Below are 19,969 nucleotides of genomic sequence, written 5' to 3' on the forward strand. Positions count from 1 at the left end.
GGATGCTGACCTATTAGCAGGTGCAAAGTACTGGGGCTGCTGCATTGTCATTTGGTGAATGGATTCTGGACTATACAGTAGCTTCCGGTGGGGCCTCTCGATGCCATATTAGTGGGTAACTGTTACAGCTATATCTTATGGTTACAAAAAAATCATTCTTTTTTTTTTTTTTTTTTTTTCTCAGCCTTGCTCAACCTTCTCCACATCTTAACTCTCAAAAAAAAAAAAAAAAAAAAAAAAAAAAAAAAAAAAAAAAAAAATGAAAAATCACAAAAAACAAAACAAGATTAATCCCAGAACTCACACTCTGCATGCGGATCCCCATTACCAGGTCTCCTTCTCTAACATCAGAGGATCTATGTTCCAACTTTCCAGAAGTTGAAATCCAATTACAGCATACTAAACCAGACTTATTGCTCCTGTGTGAAACTGGCATTGGACCAACCGTTTCCCTAGAGGAGTTTGCGATTATCAGATATTCAAATTTGACATAAAAATCTGATCCCCACAATCGTCATGGGCATGGAATATGTACATACATTAGAGATGACTTTCCATGTGGAAGGGATATCTCATGTAAAGATCCTCATTTGCCCTACATGTGTTTCAGAGTAGCACTTGCTCACAGCACAGCCTTCATATTTGCTCTCTATTGACCCCATAACAACGGAGTTACTATCATCAAAAGTACCTCTGAAAAAATTGACCATATTCTGTCTACCCATCTCTCGGTTAACATTCACGTCTGTGGAGACTTCAATGTTTACAACGTTGAATGGCTAGTACACAAGCAGTTTAAAGAAAGAAGCTATTATAATAGAAAGCTTTCTTGCACCCGGAGACTTAAGTGAAGGGGTGGGATTTTACTGATTATTAGGTTGGTCGGAGGATATTTATGTTAAGGTAGCACGAGCGCAGCACGTTTGTTGGAACACATTCCATCGAAATACTTGTTAAATGAGCACAGGGATGCAACATGGTGTTGATGGGACAGGAGTTGGAACTTGCCAGACTATTAGATTAGAAACATTTCTGGGATCATGTTTCAAAGGAAATTATGATTGATCGACCAGCCAAGATGCAGTAACAATACTTCATCCATTTGCAAATGGTGGCTTTGTAGAGATATGAGAATACTGGCAGGTGTGACTATTTTTCTAGCCTGGTAGAGGGAAACTAGCTTCTTAGCAGTAAACTTTTTTTTTTCTTTTTTTTTTTTTTACTCACCTTCACCTCAAACAAGGGGTATCGCCACTTGGACGTAAACTAATTGGGACCATGCCTAAGAAAGATTAACAAGATGTTTTACGTTAAATTTGAATTAGAAACATGTAGCAGGAAGGGAATTCCGAAGTCTAGTTGTTGTAGGGAAGTAGCTATTAGAGTAGAAAGCTTTCTGGCATTATTGGACTCCCAACGGTGAAGGGGTGTGGTTTTGCTGCTAAGCATATTTATCAGAGATATGTACACCGAGGAGGCACAAGTGCAAGGAGTTCAGAGCATTAAAGTACTTGTAAAACAGGCACAGGGATACAACATTGTGGCGATGGGACAGAGGTTGGAACCTAGCTGACAGTGAGATGTATTAGATTGGAAACCCCTTTTTTGGACCCACTCCAAGAGGGGGAGACTTGTGGTAGACGCACCAGCTCAGCAATACTCCATGCATTAGTAAATGGTGGCCTTGTAAGGATACAGGACACCCTCAGGTGTGAGTAGTTTTCTAGCATGATAGAGGGAGCCCACCTTCCTTGCAACATTATCTTCTAATTTATAATCTAAAATACAAATCTTGAAAGTTTAAATAAACACATCTAAATGGAAAGTTTTTGTGGGACCCCTTAAAGCGTATGTGGATCCTAGTTGAGAATCCCTGCGCTAGATGAAACACTTATGGATTAAAAGAAATGATTCAGGTTGTGCAGAAATTCTGAGCCAGAAACTCGCAGCAGCCAACGTCATTTAAGAAAACGGCAGACCTGAACGAGAATCAGCCCCCCCCCCTCACCTACTAATTTTAACCGGTATTTATCAGTTGATATTTTTTTAAGAACCACCCATGTTAAGAACTGCTTTCGGACCCCCCCCCACGTCAAAAACTATACTACATACTAAAACATGCTATAAAAATAAGGTGAGGGGGGGGCGATCCTCGTTCATATCCACCAAGAAAACATTTATTTGCTATATATATATATATAAAAAAAAAAAATCTATTTTGATTGAAACAAATAAAATATTCTTAAAAAAGGAAATTTTTTTTTAAAATTTGTTTGCTATTAGCTGCTTGTTATTCAAAAATATTTATGAAACTTACCTTACAATGAGTGCTTTTTTTTTTATTTGAATTTTAATTTTCTTATAGTTTTGTAAAAATTTTCCAATAATTATTCATTCTAATTTAACATTTAAAAAAATAAAAATAAAAGATTCATTAAAAATTTTTTTTTTTAAATTGAATTATCCTCATAACAGAAATATTTGTTCCTTAAAATTGAAAAAAAAAAATCACAAAACTTTCGTCTGGTACCTTCTGACATTTCACATAAATTGTGTGTAAAATTCCAACTTAGCATACTTCTTATTTTGCATAAGTACCAGATTCTCAAGTAAAAAGTTTTAAATTCACCAATTAAAACCAAAAAATGCTCCAAGACCTTGGTTTATTATATATATATATATATATATATATATAAAACTAAACATTTATATTTATTGCAACAAATAAAACATTCTTAGAAAGAAAATCTCCCCCCCCCCCAAAAAAAAAATTAGTTTGCTATCAGTTGTTTGTTATTCAAAAATATTCATAAAACTTACCTTACAATGAGTGTTTTTTTTTCTTTTTTCTTGATTTGAATTTTGTTTTAAATTTACAGATTAAAACCAAAAGATGCTTCAGGGCCCTGGGACCTTTCTATGATTTAAGGATCCTGAAACTCAATCGTTAATAGATCCACCAGAACTTACACGATAAATATATGTTAAAAGTAGTTGTACTGCTCTAGGTAGCATACAGGAGAGAGAAGGGTTGGTTGGTTGGTTGTTTTTGTTTTACGACATATCAATCCTTTTCGGGTTATTTACTGCCAAATCCAGTGATTTTAAGAAAATTTTTTAAATAGAATATATTTGTTGTTTTGAAGTCGGTTTCTATTTAACCCATAGTTGGGACTCTAACAGGTACTACCACTCTGGGGTCAGAGTGGACCTGGGAGCAATGGTAATTAAAGGGTGGCTCCACACTCCTCAAAGCCCGCAAGCTGGGGCCTCACCATTGGATATAGTTTAAGGTCATATCCAGGACCAAGATAGAGGAGGGAGACCATGAAGTAATCCCCCCCTCTCCCTCCGGCATTCAAATTAGAGAGAGAGAGAGAGGTATCCCATCAGAAAGAAACTGCCTCTTCCTCATATTTCTCAGTACTAGGACTTATACTAGAATCTTCGGAGCATACAATTAAAGAGTTGACGCCGTGCATCCTCAAGCTGTTGAATGCGATCATTTTTTTTTTTTAATAACCAAACCATAATAGCCGTAATTCATCGGCTAGATAATTAATGAGAAATATTCATGTAATGGTATGCAAAAGCGATAGGACATGTTTGAAGCATTTTATTTCACAATTTACAATCATTTGAGGTTTTTGATCTTCATCTCAATGAAAAAAGATTTTTTAGATAAATAAACACTCCTTTTTGATAAAATGTAAAAACAATCGATTTTTTCAGTTAGAAGTAGCAGGAAAAAGATTATATATATATATATAAATTAGTGATGCGATGATACCAATATATTTCCTGATTCCGATACAATTACCAATTCTGTTCTAAATATTTTAAAGTCTCTAAATATTTGCCTATAAAGTTTTTTTTTTTCTTTAATTTTTGAATTACTGTAAAAATCATATGTGCATATTTTGCAAGACAAAAAAGAAAGGAAAAAATGAAAAGAAAAAGAGAAAGGAAAGGAAATAAGTTATTCTATAGATTTTAGGTTTACAGGTTGTTTAATATCAATGAATATTTATTTTATCATTAGTAGGAAAAAAAGAGGAAAAAAGGAAAAGGAAAAAAGAGGAAAAAAGGAAAAGGAAAAAAAGAGGAAAAAAGGAAAAGGAAAAAAGAGGAAAAAAGGAAAAGGAAAAAAGAGGAAAAAAGGAAAAGGAAAAAAGAGGAAAAAAGGAAAAGGAAAAAAGAGGAAAAAAGGAAAAGGAAAAAAGAGGAAAAAAGGAAAAGGAAAAAAGAGGAAAAAAGGAAAAAAGAGGAAAAAGGAAAAAAGAGGAAAAAGGAAAAAAGAGGAAAAATAGAAAAAGGAAAAAATAGAAAAAGGAAAAAATAGAAAAAGGAAAAAATAGAAAAAGGAAAAAATAGAAAAAGGAAAAAATAGAAAAAGGAAAAAATAGAAAAAGGAAAAAATAGAAAAAGGAAAAATAGAAAAAGGAAAAATAGAAAAAGGAAAAATAGAAAAAGGAAAAATAGAAAAAGGAAAAATAGAAAAAGGAAAAAATAGAAAAAGGAAAAAAGAGGAAAAGGAAAAAATAGGAAAAGGAAAAAAGAGGAAAAGGAAAAAAGAGGAAAAGGAAAAAGAGGAAAAGGAAAAAAGAGGAAAAGGAAAAAAGAGGAAAAGGAAAAAAGAGGAAAAGGAAAAAAGAGGAAAAGGAAAAAAGAGGAAAAAAGGAAAAGGAAAAAAGAGGAAAAAAGGAAAAGGAAAAAAGGAAAAGGAAAAAAGAGGAAAAAAGGAAAAGGAAAAAAGAAAAAAAGGAAAAGGAAAAAAGAGGAAAAAAAAAGTTACTAGCTCTGGCAAATGATAGTAACATTATATTGATATAACTTTATAGGTAACTATTTAGAGACTTTAAAATGTTTAGAAGTAGTAGCGTTCATGTGTGTGTGTACAACTTTCCTACAGCTCACACTACTGAACTGAATATGACCAAACCCGGAATGATGATGGTCCCCAACCTAGGGATGGTGGGCACTATTTTCAAGGTCAAAGTCATAGCCTATGTATTTATACTCAACTACAGCTCACATGACTGGACCTATCATGACCAAAACTGACATGATGGTTTTCGATCTAGGAATGGTGCACACTATTTTTCAAGGTCAACCATTAAGGTTTAGACTTTGCTGTATGCTCGGGTATCTTTGCTATAAAAGATATATAAATAGACATGAAAGAGTTTAAGAAAGCTATAGCAATGCAGGGAATCGGCTGTTGTATTGGCGTAACGTATGAACAAAAATGGACGAACGAAAGCTGGTCTTATTGGTTTTGTTATTTTATTCAACTTTGTATATCTATGTATTTTTCAAGATAATCACAATACAAATCAGTAAATATGAACTTACTGTTTGATGTAACTGGGATGGGGGATGTCTGTGTGTGTGTGTGTGTGTATATATATATATATATATATATATTACACACACACACTAACTACTCATTGTGTCCTCGGGACAAGAACAATAACAAAATAGGGTTCAATTTTGTACAAAAACAAGGGCGAAATCTCATTCTGCTCTAACTACCAGGGGATCACCCTGCTCTCCCTCGCAGGTAAAATCCTTGCCCGTTTGCTCCTAAACAGACTGATACGTTCTGTCGCAGAAGACCACCTCCTAGAAACCTAATGTGGTTTTAGAACAAAAAGTGATACCACGGACACAGTCTTCGTCTTCAGACAACTGTAAAAGAAGTGTCGTGAACAAAACAGGAGGCTCTACATAACGTTTGTGGCCCTGACTAAAACATTTGACACAGTGAGCAGGAAGGGGCTTTGGCTGATTTTGGATGCTTCGGATGCTCAAGCAGGCGACTGGAGATCTTGAAGATGACGATGCTGTCAACATTTATCACCTCAACGGCAGTCTGTTCAACCTCAAAAGGCTGCAAGCTCACACAAAGACCCTCGAGCAACCGATCCAAGACCTTCTCTTTGCCGACAACGGTGCCCTTGTTGCCCAAACCGAAAGAGCCTTGCAGCGCCTCACATCCTGCTTTGCAGAGGCTGCCCTGCTCTTCGGACTCGAGGTCAGCTTGAAAAAGATGGAAGTCCTCCATCAGTAAGCTCCCCGGGTAGAGTACTGCCCTCCCCACATCACCATTGGTGAAATTAAGCTGAAGACCGTTCACCAGTTTACCTACCTGGGGTGTACTATCACATCAGATGACAAACTCAACAGGGAAATAAACAGGCTGGCCAAGGCTAACAGCGCTTTTGGCAGATTGTACAACAGAGTCTGGAAACACAGACACTTGAAGAATTGCACAAAAATCAGTGTGTACAGAGCTGTAGTACTCTCCAAGTCCTGGACAATTTAGAGCCACCAATTATGATTCCTCGAGTGTTTTCATCCGTGCTGTCTCCGCACCATTCTCAACATCCACTGGAGTGACTATGTCACCAATGTTGAGTTCATCGAGCGGGCGGAAATCACCAGCATCGAGGCCATGCTGCTGAAGTCACAGCTATGCTGGGTTGGGCACGTCTCTAGAATGGAGGATAATCGCCTGCCCAAGATAGTCCTATATGGCGAACTCTCTATTGGCTGTCGTGACAGAGGGGCACCGAAGAAAAGATAAAAAAGACTCTGAAAAAGTCCCTTGGTGACTGCCACATTGACCACCCCCAGTGGTCTGCTCTTGCTGCTGACTGTGCTACCTGGTGGCGTACTGTCCACCAGGCTGTCACCTCTCAAAGAGGGTGACAAGTGCTAAAGTACTTAGTACGGGAGAAGTGCTGCAGGAGGAAGATTTGGGAAGCCTCAGCAGTCACACCTGATGCGATTTTTGACTGCAGCCCTGTGGCCGAACCAGCTTGTCCCGCATTGGGCTCGTCAGCCACAAGCATGCCTGCAGTCGATGTGGACAACCCTTTTCATAGAATCTTCGTTTGCAAAGTACAGCCAAGAAAATACACATACACTAACTACTTATTGTGTCCTCGGAACAAAAACAATAACAAAATAGAGTTCAAGTGTGTATTATTTTTTTTTTTTATTAGTGTGATACTATTGATGGTATATGCATTTTAATTAGCTCAACATTAGATTTCTTAAAAATGCTTCTTAAATGTTAAAATAAAAGAATGTTGTTTTTTATAAAAAACATTCATTGTTTGCTTATTTTTTTACAAGCATTCAAATCCAGTACAATGTTTCTGCCCAGATCATTAATTCTCAGGAGAAAATTAATAACAATGAAACTAATGACACTGTAACTAGTTGCTGTGCTCAAGACATAACTGTTTGAGAGACTAAGTTACTCTTAGTCACACTCACTGGCAATTGATAGTAACATTTATATACACACATGCACACACTTACTACTCTTTGTATTTCAGGCACAAGAGCGATAATAAAGTAGAATAAAAGTGTGTATAACATCTTATAACAGTTATCTCTTTCCCCTATCTATTTCTCTCTATCCCCCTACCTCTTCTCTCTCCATGACCAGATGCTTTAAAAAGGTCACATGATACACTTGTCAGATGGTTGAAGAGCTACAGTAAAACAACTAAATGGGTTAAGAAATTCATTAAAAAGAATTAACACCTTGGTTTGTCAGCTCCTCTTATATATTGATAATGGAGAAGGGAACATAAGCACTGATGTAGGTGGGGGGAACAGAATTTATGATCAGGATGGCATGGATTCAGATAGCGTGCACTTTGTGCTGTTGTAGAATAAATGATGGAAAGATAAATTCATGACACATATAGATATGACTCGCGTATGATTCTAAATGGTAGAAGTGATGGCCGAAGAAGAGGAGTGAGAGGGAGAGATGAAAATTGAAGGAAGAGAGGTTAGGAGGTTACCAATTCAGCATATTTGAAACACCTTGAATATTTTCAATCATTATTCATTTTACCATTATTATTGTCTAGTAAAAGGAAGACATTGAAAGCAGAAATATAATGGAATTGATGAAAACGTTAAATATGCTATTTAAAAAAAGAAAAAAAGAAAAGAAAATAAGGTGAATAATTTCGCCTCAAAAGCTTTTTAGAAAAAAAAAAGGAGGCCATAGTTAAAGAATGGGGTGGGTAGAGAAAAGAAAATATTGGAAGCTGCAGCTGGGGGAGGAGAGGGAGGGAGGGACTAATGCATTAAGGATTACACTGCTGGTGATGACTCACCACACGCACACACACACATTGAAACCTTCATCTTCCAGGGATGAGAAAAGTAGTCATTTCCAGTGGGGAGGAGAGGAGGCAGAGAGAGAATCAAAACATTACAAATTTAGGATATAGTTAAGATTATCAGCTCTTGTTGACTTCCAGTTTCTGTTGTCCATTTGGCTGAATATGGAGACATGGGCAAGCAGCAAGAAAGCCATTTTTAACATGGGGGGGGGGGAGAAAACCTTTCACATTATCTGACAGAAAGATAATCTTTGATCAGAAAGGACCATATCTTGCTTGTCACTGTCATCCCATCTACAGAGCAGAAACAGGGAGTCAAGAAGTGCAGGCAATCTTGACTACATGAAATTTAGTAAACATAATTGAAAACTGGCTACAGAGACCAGACGTTCAAAACTTTACTGTTTTGCAGTCTATATATAGAAAAGGCAAATGCACACACGCATTTTTTGTATGTCTCGAAAAGGCTTTTTTCGCTGACAGTCCGGAGGGGGGGGGCTTACTATCGCTTAGAAGTGTTTATATACCCCTAGATAATAATATCTTTGATTTGGGAACGCGCGTCGCCTCTATATTTATTTATGTTGACTTTTCGCGCTATTTCGCTCTGTCCCCTGTTTGTCTTGCTTTTTAGTAGAAACACTGTGAAACTAAATTCAAACAGATTGTGTTCTCGGCTTTGCCGAAACGTCCAGAAAGCAATCAGCTTTTGATCAATGTGGAGTTTCTCCTTATATCAGACAATTGCTATTCGATTTGGACAATGGGGAACGCTTTCCCTCCTTCCCACCATCATCTGGGGGAAGCGAAAACTAAATATTTTGATCTTCCTGAGATTCAAACCGGTCTTAATCACATGCATCTCATTTTCCTCTCTGCAGTGCAAGTCCTCAACCGTCACTTGCCTGTTTGAGAAATCAGAAAAACAGGTGACTCAAAGTCTGCAGCAAACAGTATCAGAAAGAATTAGCATTATACTTATATTTTGCATAAAAATAAAAATGTTAGTGGTTTCCCATTTTTAATTTCTTTTTAGTATTATAAAAATACCCGGCTTTGCTTGGGTCCTATGTACTGTTCATAACTTTATGTGCATATGTATATATTAAAAGTGTGAATATGTATGCCTTTCTCTATAATAGGCTTCCTTAACTACCATAGAGAAAAGTTGGTAAAGACCGCAGTCGTTAAATTTTTTTTAACTTTGACCCTTATGTTGTCCTCTTAACATTTATTGTTTTGGGCTCAAATTAAATTAAAATGTTTGCCCATGTCCAAGTAACCTACATCTAAAATTTCAAGTGTTTATACCCAAAATTGGCGGAGGAGTTTGGTAGAGTCTGCAAAGGTCAACTTTGTAAACTGACCTCTTGCCAGTCAAATTTTCGCCCAAAAACCGATTAAAAAGCTTGCTCCATGTCTGAATACCCTTTATGTAAAATTTCAAATGTTTATAACCCAAAATTGGCTTAATAGAGATCGCAAATGTAAAATCTTTTGAACTTTGACCACTTGGAACCCAAATTTTCAGCAAAACAACAATTAAAAAGCTTGTCCTATGTCTGAATACACTTTATGTAAAATTTCAAATGTTTAGACCAAAAATTGGCCGAGTAATTTGATAGAGATCGCAGATGTCAATTTTTTTTAAATTTTGACCTCAATTATGACCCCCATAACATTTGTATTGGACTCTAATCATATTATAAAGTTAGATTCATGTGCAGGTAACCTATATCTAAAATTTTAAGTGTTTAGAGCCAAAATTGGCGGAGGAGTTTGGTAGGTCTCAAAGGTCAAATTGTTGAACTTTGACCCCCTTAAAAGCCAAATTTCTGGTCGAAAACGATTAAAAAGGTTTTCCAAAATCTCAATACCCCTTATGTCAAATCTATTGGTAGTTATTTGGTAGGGAAATGTACACACACAGACATTTTAACTTTTATAGATATAGTAATTTATGAAATATATTTTCATTTTTTTTTTTGTTTCAGAAAATTAGAATATTTTTTTTTTTTTATCTTACACTATTTGCTGCAGACTTAGAGTTGTCTGTTCTGATTAACTTCCAAGTTTCACTTTCACACATCAGTGTATACACATGCCTGATAGACCATCTAATTAAAACACAAATTATACAGAGTAAATACAAAAAAAACAAAAAAAAAAATGCTAAACTCATAATTCATGATTAAAAAATTCCATTAGTGTTTGGCAATGTTGAGTGCATGCACACTTGCACAGCTTTACGATATTAAAAAAAAAATATCCATCAGCAGATTTGTTTGTGGTCAGATGGAACTAAACTGTTGACCAGAGGGCAGTGAGTTATTATTTGGATTATTGAGACAACTGCGTCCATCTTATTTGCACAATATTTTGTTCGATATAACCTGACCTCCTTTGGAAATCTGCATAGTATTTCGAACAGAATATTGGTTGCATACTCTCATTTCATCAGCCATGACCGTGTAAAACTCTAGAGTAATTTACAATTGTATTATTTGTATCGTAAAAAAAAAAAAGAAAAGAAAACCAAGAAAAAAAAAACCCAAGAAGAAAAAAAAAAAAAAATACACAAGAAAAAAAACTCCCCAAGAACCCCCCCCTAAAAAAAAAACAAGAAAAAAAAACAAAAAAAACAAAAACAAAAAAGAAAACCAAGAAAAAAAGAAAACCAAGAGAAACGAAAAAAAAGAGAAACGAAAAAAAAAGAGCAACGAAAAAAAAAGAGCAACGAAAAAAAAAGAGCAACGAAAAAAAAAGAGAAACGAAAAAAAAAAAGAGAAACGAAAAAAAAGAGAAACGAAAAAAAAGAGAAACGAAAAAAAAAAGAGAAACGAAAAAAAAGAGAAACGAAAAAAAAGAGAAACGAAAAAAAAGAGAAACGAAAAAAAAGAGAAACGAAAAAGAGAAACGAAAAAAAAGAGAAACGAAAAAAAAGAGAAACGAAAAAAAAGAGAAACGAAAAAAAAGAGAAACGAAAAAAAAGAGAAACGAAAAGAGAAACGAAAAGAGAAACGAAAAGAGAAACGAAAAAAAAGAGAAACGAAAAAAAAGAGAAACGAAAAAAAAGAGAAACGAAAAAAAAAAGAGAAACGAAAAAAAAAGAGAAACGAAAAAAAAAGAGAAACGAAAAAAAAAGAGAAACGAAAAAAAAAGAAACGAAAAAAAAGAGAAACGAAAAAAAGAGAAACGAAAAAAAGAAACAAAAAAAGAAACGAATGAAAGAAACGAATGAAAGAAACGAATGAAAGAAACGAATGAAAGAAACGAATGAAAGAAACGAATGAAAGAAACGAAGAAAAGAAACGAAGAAAAGAAACGAAGAAAAGAAACGAAGAAAAGAAACGAAGAAAAGAAACGAAGAAAAGAAACGAAGAAAAGAAACGAAGAACAGGAAAAGAAAAACAAAGAAACAGAAAAAGGAAAAAAAAAAGATGAAAATTGAAATAGCAATTTTGTTTTATTGGTAAATTGAATCCACACATCTCAAAAGTATCCATTCTAGTCTCCCATTGTCACAACAAATTTAGCAAATTTTGACTGCGTTATCATTTAGGAGAGATGGAGAAATACATTTTTTAGGTGGATGGCGGCGTCCATAAAAATGAAAAGCATCTGTTTTTATAAATAAACGGTTATAAGAAATCGAGAAATTCAGCGAGTTAAAAAAATGTCTGAGCATTTTGGTGGTTATAGCTAAAAATAGTAGAGTTCATGATGACATGAGCGACAGTAAAAATGGATGTCATCGTAACTAACAGATGAAAACAGACAAGAGAGTAAAACAACATTATTAATTCTGATTCTTGATACAAATATTCTTCACGAGAGATTTTCAATAAAACTCATTTAAATCAAACCGAAAATGGCAATTTCCAAAGACTTGGATTATTTTGGTCGAAACATAAAAGTTCATGAAGTCTACAACTATAATCAATATATTCAAACACTACTGTTTGAATATATGGTTAAGTGGCAGTTTCAGTCATTTAGAACTGCTCTAAAGCTTCACTGCTTACTCATTTTTCGACCAAATTTCAAACAATTATTACAGTTTATAGATCACCTTCTCAGCTATATTGTGAAAACAAAAAAAGACATTTCAATTTTCGTTCAGTAAAACAAAAGTTATGAATTTACTGGTGTTCAAAATCGTTAAAAAAAAAAAAAAAAAAAAAAAAAGCAACGTTTTTTATGACTGGTTTTCATAGCAACCACGTCACTGAAGCGACTAGTGTTGCTACTAATTCACTGCTATCGCGAAAAGAGAAGACAACAAGTGAAACAGACAGAATGAAAGGGAGATAATTGGCGGATTTTATTGAAGCAGACGAGTGCTGTACATTGTTATTAAATATGTGTATGTTTATGGAAGCAAAAACAAAAATAAGACTGAAATTAAACAAAGGACAAATGGATTTTTGGAAACCTGGAAAAACCATGGATTACAATAGAAAAATGCGAGCATGAAAAGTAATATGGTTAAGCTTAAACATGGAAAATAAAGGGCTAGTTGTTAAAACTGGAAAAGAAAAGGACAAGTAAAAATATAATAAATTTATAACTTACAATATTGCAGCATTAAGAATTTTTTTTTTAATTCAATTTAACATTATATAATCAATTCTTAATGCTGCAATATTTTAAGTTATAAATTTATATTTTTTTTACTAGAATATCTTGTCCTTTTCTTTTCCATGTTTAAGCTTAAACATTATTTTCATGCTCACATTTTTCTATTGTAATATATATGGCATAATCACGTTGACACATCAGTTCTCACAAGATCGCCAAAGTTAAGCAATGATGAGCTTGGCCAGTACTAGATGGGTGACCATTTGAGAATGCTAGGCATTGTATCTACTATGTCAGGATATAGAAATGTCCAGGTTTGTATCCGATGACACTTAAAAAAAAAACACTGATAGAAATGCACCTGAAGTCTTCATTAAGACATACATCTAGAAGAAAAACTGATATAAATCTACTGTCTGCGGCATTCAATAGCACCGACCGAGATTAGCAGTTATTCCAAAACGTGCGGATAAGCCTTCAACACCATGAACAATTCATCTGAGTGGATTTTGTACAAGTTAACTTTTGTGAACTTATATGTCGAAATAGGAGAGAACGTAAATTAGCAAATATATGCTCTCTCTATACCTGGGAGTCTCCAACTATGACCTGCAGGCCAGATTTGGCCCACCAAAAACTGATATAAAACCTGAGGTCTACTGTCTGTAGCATTCAATAGTACTGAATGAGATTAGTAGTTATTCCAAAAATTGTGGATAGTTCTATATAAGCCTGCAAAAACCAAAAAAAAACTTTAATCCAGCCCGTGAAGCTCTTATGGAAAACAAAAATATTCATGAAAAATTTAAAAACTGAAAATGCGTGACAATAGAGTGGTGGTTTTTCTTTATCTTAAGAAAATGATTAAAAGAGTGAAGTTTTGGAGAACCAGTTCCACTAAAAAGCAACCCTAATGATCAAAACGGCATAAAGCATGTCCAAGTCATATTCGTTTATTTTGACCTGTGTAGTTCTAATGAATCAGCAATATGGCCTCTCGTTCAAAAACTTTGGAGACTCCTGCTCTGGACACATATTTTTGATAGCCTGCAAGGATGGTATCATGACAAACAAACATGTACTACATTGTCCTCCTGCTCCCTCCACAAAAGGGGGGAGATAATGCCCAGGACAAGGATATTACAGAACATATTACACTAGCCCCACCCATTTTTTTTTTTTAAATATATTATACAAGAATTATAATATGCAATTTTCATATTAATAATCAGTCTCAGTATTTTAGCTCAATGGATGTAAATTATTTATTTTTTAAACTCTAAAGCATTGGCCTTCTGATAGGGTTATTTTAGTTACCTCCTCTTCTGGAGGTAAATAAAGTTGATGTGGTTTTAATGAAAGCATTTCTGTGGAACAAATTGGATTTGAACTTGTAACACTTAGGCCTTTAGTTGGGGTCGTTAATCAACTAGCCAACATCACTCCAAAATGATGAGGAGTTATACTAGTAGAAAAATTAAGATATGTAACTGCATTATGGCTGTATAAGTATTAACAAAATGATCCACTGGAAATGAATCTTTTTAGAAAGAAATAAAGACATGGTTGATTGAACTTATATATATATATATACTAGCGGGGGGGGGTACCCAGCATTGCCCGGGTGTTTGGAGGTGTGTGTTGGGGGGGGGTAGATCAAAACAACCCTCCTGTAAAAAACAAAAAAAAAAAATTTTAGTAGGAAGGTAGGCTTGAACCCGGAAGCCTTGACGCGAAGGTGGAAATGAAATGGAAAAAACCCTGAGACCTAACCATCTCGGCCACGAAGGGAGAAGAAGTGGTGTGTAAAGTTAACATTTATAAAGTGAAATTGACAGGTGCGAGAAAGTTAAGTCATGTGATGTTTGATCTAGTTTTGCGCTGGAAGCCAGTAGGTATTGCTTTGCTCCCACTTTGATTACAAATGTTTGGTCATATATTGCTACATAAACTACCCTTTTTCTATTAGTATGTATTTTTAACATTTTGTTTTTGTAGATTTTTATATTTATCTCTTATGCAAATAATAATAGATAACTCTGCTAGTAACTCTGCTGCTGAAGTAATGATAACATTACTTCAGTGTTGTCTTATCTTTAAAACAAAACAAAAAAAATATCAAAAAAAAAATCTTAGAACAGGTAATGGTGCTTGTACATTATAATTGGATGAAAAAAAAAAAAAGTGTTTTAAGTAAAAATACTATTACATAATTACGTGTCATGTCAAAATTAATAAAAAATTCCAAAACATTTTTAACATGATCAACTAGAAAAATAATTATAGAAAAAAAAAAAAAAAATAAGAAAAAAAAAAAAAGAAAATCAAATTATCCAGTTTCATCATAATTGTTAATTAAGAGTACTAAAAGTCAGTTTTAATGATTTATTCTCATACTGTCAATTCCATATGACAAACTGACTTATCTCTTCTTTTCACTTTATTTTTGCTATTTCAAATTAAAAATGGCGAATCATTAAAGCTTTTGTGTGTGTGTGTGTGTGTGTGTGTATATATATATATATAAAAAATCTAACAGATCTATTTTTCGTAATCTTTTGAAATTTTCTCATTTTAATTTCGACATGACACATAACTACATAAGTGTTTTTTTATTTTATTTTTTTTTTTTTTAGATAATCAATTATAATGCACAAGCAGTCGGATGACCAGTTTTTTTTTCTCCATATTTTATATCTTGCAGCATCTCGAACTCCTTTTGATGAAACAATACTCAATACTCTTAATATTATCGAGAACGACTTCTGACACAATGAATCAACAATTTGAGTCAAACAGTTAAACTATATGAAAAGGTAAACTAACCTGAATTGGAGTCCGGAAAGGAAAGATAACAGATATTCATTTTCTGAAATAAAAAAAAGATATTTTGTTTTTTTAGAGAGAAACTTTGTCACATTTTTAAAACATTACATTTGAAAAATTTAGAAAAGCAAATGTAGAGTTTTTTCATTAAACAATTAAAATCATTTTTTTTTTTAAATAAGACTTCCGCTGTTAAAACAACTTCAAATTATTTCAATTCTTCAGACTACTGTTCTCATCCTGAGTGTTATAACTAGGGATATGACAACAGAATATTCTTTTCATTGTTTTGACTCTAGTATATATCAATATCTTACATGTTTTTAGATAGAGTGATTTGATTCTCGATTGATTAACTGTGTCGGATATATACTAGAGAGTTAAAGCAATGATAATATTCTCTTTTCCATAGCCCTAGTTCCTATTTACAATGCCTCCGCACGGGATAGAGTTAGACACCAGGGTCGTTTTTTAACGTGGAGCCCTAGTTATAACGTTTTGGGCGATGTAACGTCCGACCTTCTTCAAGTGTATCTTGGATCTATGACGCAGTGGTTAAAGTACTTTGAAAAAAAAATTAAGGTTCAATTTTCAATGTGGGTGACCGAAAAATACAATTGCAAATTACTTAGGATCTCTATCCAGTCAAGGCTGACAGACTGAGAGCAAAATAAGAGTAAATAAAGGTTTTGTTCAATATTCCGTCTAAATTCCAGAGTTCAACACTCAAGATGAGGACAGTAGTCTAAGGAATCTAAATAATAGGAAAAAAAAAAAAAAAATTCAGAAACATAACCGTTTTTTTTTTCTTTTTTTTTGCTGGTGGTATTAACTAGATGGGATCAGTCCTTCATGATGATAGAAATGTATACATCAGATGTTGACAGTTAATGTAAAGTCTGAATCGGCATACATTTTACATGGTTGGCGTGAATTTTTGAATGTAGAAACTGGGTCAGATCTTTGAAAACATTATTGCACAAGTTTAATTTGAAAATTAAAAAAAAAAAAGTCTTAAATAAAATAAAAATTTTAATCATGTAATAAAAAATTGAATAACGTTTTTTTTTCTAATACAAGTAATTCAGCTTTTCAAATTGTATTTAGTTTGAATAAAATAACAGCCACATACTCTACGCAAAAAAAAAAAAAAAATGCATATAATTTATAAACATTAGTGGCCCTGCCATTTAACAGTGTTGGCGACTACGGCTCTCAAATGCGGGCAACTATCCATAGCCCAAACAAAGCAGGCCAACTTTTGACAATAATCCCATAGATACCGGAAAGCCTTCTACTCAAATATTTTATTCCCTCAAACTGCTGAACTTTGGAATTCTCTCCCGGGTTTCCGTTTCCCTGGCTGTACCGACATGCAGAAATTCAAGTGTAATGTGAACAAACATCTCGCTGCTCAACTCCCTACATAGTGCCCCTGTAAATTTGGTCTCAAATGGTACTTCTTTACGTCTAAGTGAACTATGCCATGTTTGGGAGAAAATACCATTAAAAAAGTTTTAGTTTCATAAAAAAAAGACATCAATTGGTTGACTAAGAGGACATCTAAATTAACCAGCATCATCAGTGGCAGCCCTACCGTTTAACAGTATTGACGACAATGGCTCTTCAATACGGGCGGCTATCCATAGCCCGAAACAGCTGAACTTTGAACAATAATTCTATTTAATCGATCAAGTTGTCCATCAAAGTGTATCTTGGTCGACTTTACTTTTTCGATCCTGGCATTCTACCAACCAATACCAGATGTTCTGTGCCTTTTTGACGGTAAATATGTCCAAAGAAAATCATTTATCTTCTCATGAGTTTCCATTAGCAATCCATTCGTGCACCCAGATCTAGTCCATATTTCCTTGTTAGAAATGTGATCTTTCCAAATGTCCCCCACCATTTATCTCACAAACCAAATTTCTGCACTATTGATGTGTTTAAGCATTTGGAGGCAGATTTTGCAGCCATATGACAAGAGACTAAACATATGCCTTAAGAATGCCTTGTCTAGTCTTGATGGTATAGGAGTATAATACTGAATGATTATAAACTAACGAGTTCCAATTCCGGAAAAGCTTAAACAAGCATACATTTCTGAATTTTTGAGATGAGGATTAGCTATTCATATTATTTTGAATTTTTGGACAACTGTTCTCATCTTGAGTGTCATTTTCATAACATTTTAGTTGATGCAACCTCTAACCTTCTTCAGATATATCTTGTTGAATTCTGGAAGGTTTGTCAAACTCGGGAATCTGGACGGAATTTCAAACAGAATCCTTGATTTACTTCAGTTGGGGTGGGGGTGCTCTCGTTCTCTCAGTCATGACTGGATAGAGGTCTGAAGTAATTCGCAATTGTATTTTTTGGTCACCCACACTGAGGATTGAACCTTCAGCCTTCAGGAGAAGGTCACTTTTTACAATTGATTTTTTATAAGTACTCTCGCCACTGCCTCACAGGTTACATTTACCAAAACGTAAAAATGACACTTAGGATGAGAATAGTCAGAAGATGCCAAATTAAATGATTATGCTAACAAAACCATACTTATATATATATATATATATATATATATATATATAAGTAAGTATATATATATCATAACGATTGTATTGCTGTACTTTCCTAGATGCTAATCCAATGACACAAAATTTTAAAACCTAATGTTTGTTAGAAATAACAACTGTGAAAAGCTGAAATTTTGACAACTAGTAGTCGTTATCATCCATAACATAAGATAAAAAGTGCTCAATAACAAGTAAAGCTGTATTACAATGTAAATTCTTTTATTTATACAAACAGTGTTGGTTACACATGTACATACATGTTTCAGTTGCAATTTCTTTTGAAATGCAATCTCATCAGGTCAAAGTCTTCAAATAAACTGAATGCTTAAACTGTAATTCTCATAATTCATCTTCACATAGAATTGACCATGTCTGTGTGTGCAGAACAGTCTCCACCAAACTACTGTTAATTTTTGGTTTACAGACTTTAAACTTGATATGTAAAGGAATTGGGTCCGTGGAACAAATTCCATTTGGTTTTTAGCCGGTAAAAATAGCTGCTAAGGATCAAAATTGAAAAATTAGAATTTGGCAAGTGCAAATCAACTTAGAGTGCTCCACTATGCATGCGCAAATATACAGTAGCGTCCAAAACTAAAGGACAAAATTTGAAAACCTAATATTTGTTAAAATTTCAGCTTTTCACAGTTGTGATTTCTGACAACTAGTAGTCGTTATCATCCATAATAACATACTAAAATTCGAATCAGACACTACTATTTCATCCTTTCAGAAATCATTAGTGCAAGGTGTCATGATTAACACACACACACTATAATAAGGACACCTGTGCCAGACAGGTAAAATTAATGGACCAAACAGAAGAGATCTGCACCACTTTTAAGTCCTCTTATCAAAATTAAAATCAAGATATGAAACTAGATCTTCTGTCTTGAATCCTTATCTCAACCTGGATCCAAGTTTTGATTCGAGAAAATGTTTAAAATTGAAGGCTTAAAATTGAAATTCAAGGAATCTTGATTAAATAGGGTCTAATGGCTATGGATGAAATTTAATGCATATTTGAAATATCTGAACTTTCAAATGGGATCTTGTTCCCATGTTAGGTCCCCTATAAAAATGTTAAATGTCCAAAGAAACTGAAATTTGTTGGATATTTATTGATATCTGATACCAATTGCTAAAATTCCACAAAAATTGGGTATCTGAATTTTAATCAAAGACTTCCGATACAATTACAGATTTTGATTCGTTTTGAAACTTGGTAATATTGGTTTTATTTGCAGATTAACATGAAAATGCATACAATATGTGCATATATTTTTGCAAGCGTAAAAATACACAGGGGGGGGATATATAGATTTAATTTTTACCAACAGTAATATTTATCATTTTATTACTATTACACACACACATACAAAAAAAAAAAAAAAAAAAGACCCTCCCCCCCATGTTTTTCAAAGAACCGTTTTTGGCATCGGAAAATAGACAATCAGATTCAGATACCGCTAAAAGTTCCAATTTTTCTGATTCAAATTGATTGTCCCAACACTAACAATTATAAATAGTACACTAAGATATTTATTAAATAAATCTGTCTTACCTCTTTTTCTGTTAATTTAATGTGGCCAGGATATATGAGCTGGAAAGAATTAGAGAAAACAAAGTTTAGTAAACAAATACGACGAAAAGTATTTAAAAAAATATATATAGCTAATGAATTCAATTTTAATATTAGAATAAATTCATATAATAAACACTTTACTAAAATCAATTTAATGCACAAAATATTTTAAAATAAAAAAAAAAACAATTACAAATAAATTTTATGGGAATCATGTAATCGTTTATAAAAAGATGTAATCT

At 33.7% G+C, this 19,969-nt stretch overlaps 1 protein-coding gene across 11 annotated transcripts in view; it reads right to left on the reverse strand.

Moving 5' to 3' along the window:
• Positions 1 to 19,969, reverse strand: part of LOC145249704 (protein DENND6A-like) — a 242,388-nt gene that overhangs the window by 129,254 nt on the left and 93,165 nt on the right. For all 11 annotated transcript variants that reach the window (XM_080111567.1, XM_080111570.1, XM_080111564.1 and 8 more), the window contains exons 2-3: positions 19,707 to 19,745; positions 15,564 to 15,606 (exon numbers count right to left, since the gene is read on the reverse strand). In XM_080111567.1, the coding sequence (XP_079967693.1) occupies positions 15,564 to 15,606; positions 19,707 to 19,745 (82 nt within the window). The remainder of the gene's footprint in view (positions 1 to 15,563; positions 15,607 to 19,706; positions 19,746 to 19,969) is intronic.

The sequence above is a fragment of the Euprymna scolopes genome, chromosome 28, assembly GCF_053919585.1.
Source record: "Euprymna scolopes isolate OS-2025 chromosome 28, ASM5391958v1, whole genome shotgun sequence".
Taxonomy (NCBI): domain Eukaryota; kingdom Metazoa; phylum Mollusca; class Cephalopoda; order Sepiida; family Sepiolidae; genus Euprymna; species Euprymna scolopes.